The sequence below is a fragment of the Lathyrus oleraceus genome, chromosome 6 (assembly GCF_024323335.1).
Source record: "Lathyrus oleraceus cultivar Zhongwan6 chromosome 6, CAAS_Psat_ZW6_1.0, whole genome shotgun sequence".
In the NCBI taxonomy this organism is placed as follows: Eukaryota; Viridiplantae; Streptophyta; class Magnoliopsida; order Fabales; family Fabaceae; genus Lathyrus; species Lathyrus oleraceus.
In genome coordinates, this window is record NC_066584.1 from 181,112,291 (window position 1) to 181,114,956 (window position 2,666).

Here is a 2,666-nt window from a genome sequence, read left to right on the forward strand (position 1 = left end):
TTAGGGTTTCTCAAAAATCAAAATCCCCAAATCCTAAGTTCATGATATCTAACCCACATACATTACATACATTATGTTACCCATAACCACTTGAAATCCCACTCTTACCTTAGTGTAGATGAAATCTCTAGGTTCTTCTTCTTCTAGTTTCCTCTTTTCCTCTTTCTCTTCTCTTCTATTCTATTCTCTTCTATTCTATTCTCTCTTCTTCTCTTGTTTTACAAAACTAACTCTAATCTCTAAAACCCTTACTATCTTTTTAACTCATAATGGGCTTAACTCACTTATCCACCCATTCTAATTAATTAGGCTCATTACTAGACAATTGTTATTTCTACTCATAAAATTCAATTATTCAAATAACACATATATTCAAATAATTCAAATAATCATCAGAACACATATTTAAATAATTATCACCCGAAATAATGATTAATTAAAATAAACACCTAATAAATAAATATGGAAATTAAATCGGGGTGTTACAACTCCCCCCCACTTGAAATATTTTCATCCTTGAAAATTACCTCAAGCAAACAACTCGGGATATTAATCCCTCATCTGACTCTCAAGCTCCCACGTCACATTTCCACCAACCGGTCCTCCCCAAACGACTTTCACCAAAGCGATCTCTTTACCACGGAGTTGTTTCACCTTTCTATCTTCTATTTGCATAGGTAATGTCTCCACAATCAAATTATCTCTAACCTTAACATCATCTAATTGGACAACATGCGAAGGATCCGCAATGTATCTCCTCAATTCAGACACGTGAAACACATCATGGAGATTAGCAAGTGACGGTGACAAGGTAATTCGATAAGCCACATCACCTACTTTCTCGGAAATATGATACAGACTAATAAAACACAACGTCAACTTACGCAACTTCAATGCTCTACCAGCACCCGTTACCGGAGTAACTCTTAAAAACACATGATCATCTACCTCAAACTCAAGCGCTTTCCTTCTCTTCTCATGGTAACTCTTCTGATGACTCTGAGAAACCTTCATATTCTCTCTGATCATTTTAATCTTATCAGTGGCCTGTTGAACTATCTCAATTCCAACCATAGCACTCTCTCCAAATTCGTACCAACACAAAGGCGTCCTACACCTTCTACCATACAAAGCTTCAAACGAATCCATACCAATACTCGAATGAAAACTATTGTTGTAGGTAAACTCAATCAAAGGCAAATAACTATCTCAAGCACCTCCCTGTTCCAAAACACAAGTTCTCAAAAGATCCTCAAGCGACTGAATCATCCTCTCAGTCAAACCATCTGTCTACGGATGATAAGCAGAACTCAAACACAACTTTGTACCCAAAACACGTTACAAACCTTCCCAAAATCTCGAAGTAAACCTTGCATCCCTATCTGACACAATGCTAGACGGAATACCATGCAAACTGACAATTTTCTCAATATACAGCTTTGCAAGCCTCTCCATCGGATAATCCATTCTAATTGGAATAAAGTGAGCAGATATCGTCAACGTGTCTACAATAACCCAAATAGCTTCACAATTACTCGTAGTCCTAGGTAAACCAGAAACAAAATCCATAGAAATACTATCCCATTTCCATTCAGGAATAGATAATGGTTGTAACAAACCAGATGGCTTCTGATGCTCAATCTTTGAATTTTGACAAATCAAACACGAATACACAAATTCCGCAATCTCTTTCTTCATACCAGGCCACCAAAATAATTTCCTCAAATCTTGATACATCTTAGTAGCACCAGGATGAATACTTAAACCACTATGATGTCCTTCATTAAGAATCCTTTCTCAAATCCGAAACATCGGGAACACAAACTCTATCATGACACCTCATGATACCATTCTCATCAATCCGAAAATCACCACCTTTACCTTAATTGATCAACGTCAATCGATCTACCAAAACCAAATCATATTTCTGACCTTCTCGAATCTCATCCAAAATTCCACTAGAAAGCTTCAACATACCAAGCTTTTCTCCAAAAGAAGTCTCTTCACAAGCCAAGATAACTTAGAAAAGCCTTCAACAAACTTTCGATAATAACTTTCCAAACCAAGAAAACTACGATTCTCAGATACAAAGTTCGGCGCTTCCCATTGAGATATAGCCTCAATCTTAGAAGGATCAACCGAAATACCACCACTAGAGATCACATGGCCAAGGAAACTCACTTCCTTCAACCAAAACTCGCACTTCGAAAGTTCTGCAAACAACTGCTTCTCTTTCAATACAGATAAAACAATCCTTAAATGCTCAGCATGATCCTCTTCACTCTTCGAATAGATCAAAATATCATCGATAAACACAACAACAAACGTATCGAGATATTTATGAAAAATCCAATTCATGTACTCCATAAATACACCAGGTGCATTCGTCACACCGAAAGGCATCACCGAATACTCATAGTGTCCATACCTTGTTTTAAAGGCAGTCTTTTGAATATCTTCAGCTTTCACACAGATCTGATGATACCCAGACCTCAATTCAATCTTTCTAAACACACAAGTACCAACCAACTGATCCATCAAATCATCAATCCTTGGAATTGCCCTTTTCCTTTCTTATCATGCAAGGACTTGTAATGAGCAGCACTCTCACGTCTATCCTCATCATAGATCCTACTCTTGTTAACCAACTCAGAAAATATTGTAAT

General features: G+C 37.1%; 1 protein-coding gene across 1 annotated transcript; it reads right to left on the reverse strand.

Annotated features, from left to right (window-relative positions):
* Positions 1-549: 549 nt before the first annotated feature.
* Positions 550-1,074, reverse strand: LOC127094632 (uncharacterized). Its single transcript, XM_051033439.1, has one exon. It carries the CDS (start codon positions 1,072-1,074, stop codon positions 550-552), a length of 525 nt encoding a protein of 174 aa, XP_050889396.1.
* Between the last annotated feature and the right edge of the window lie 1,592 nt (positions 1,075-2,666).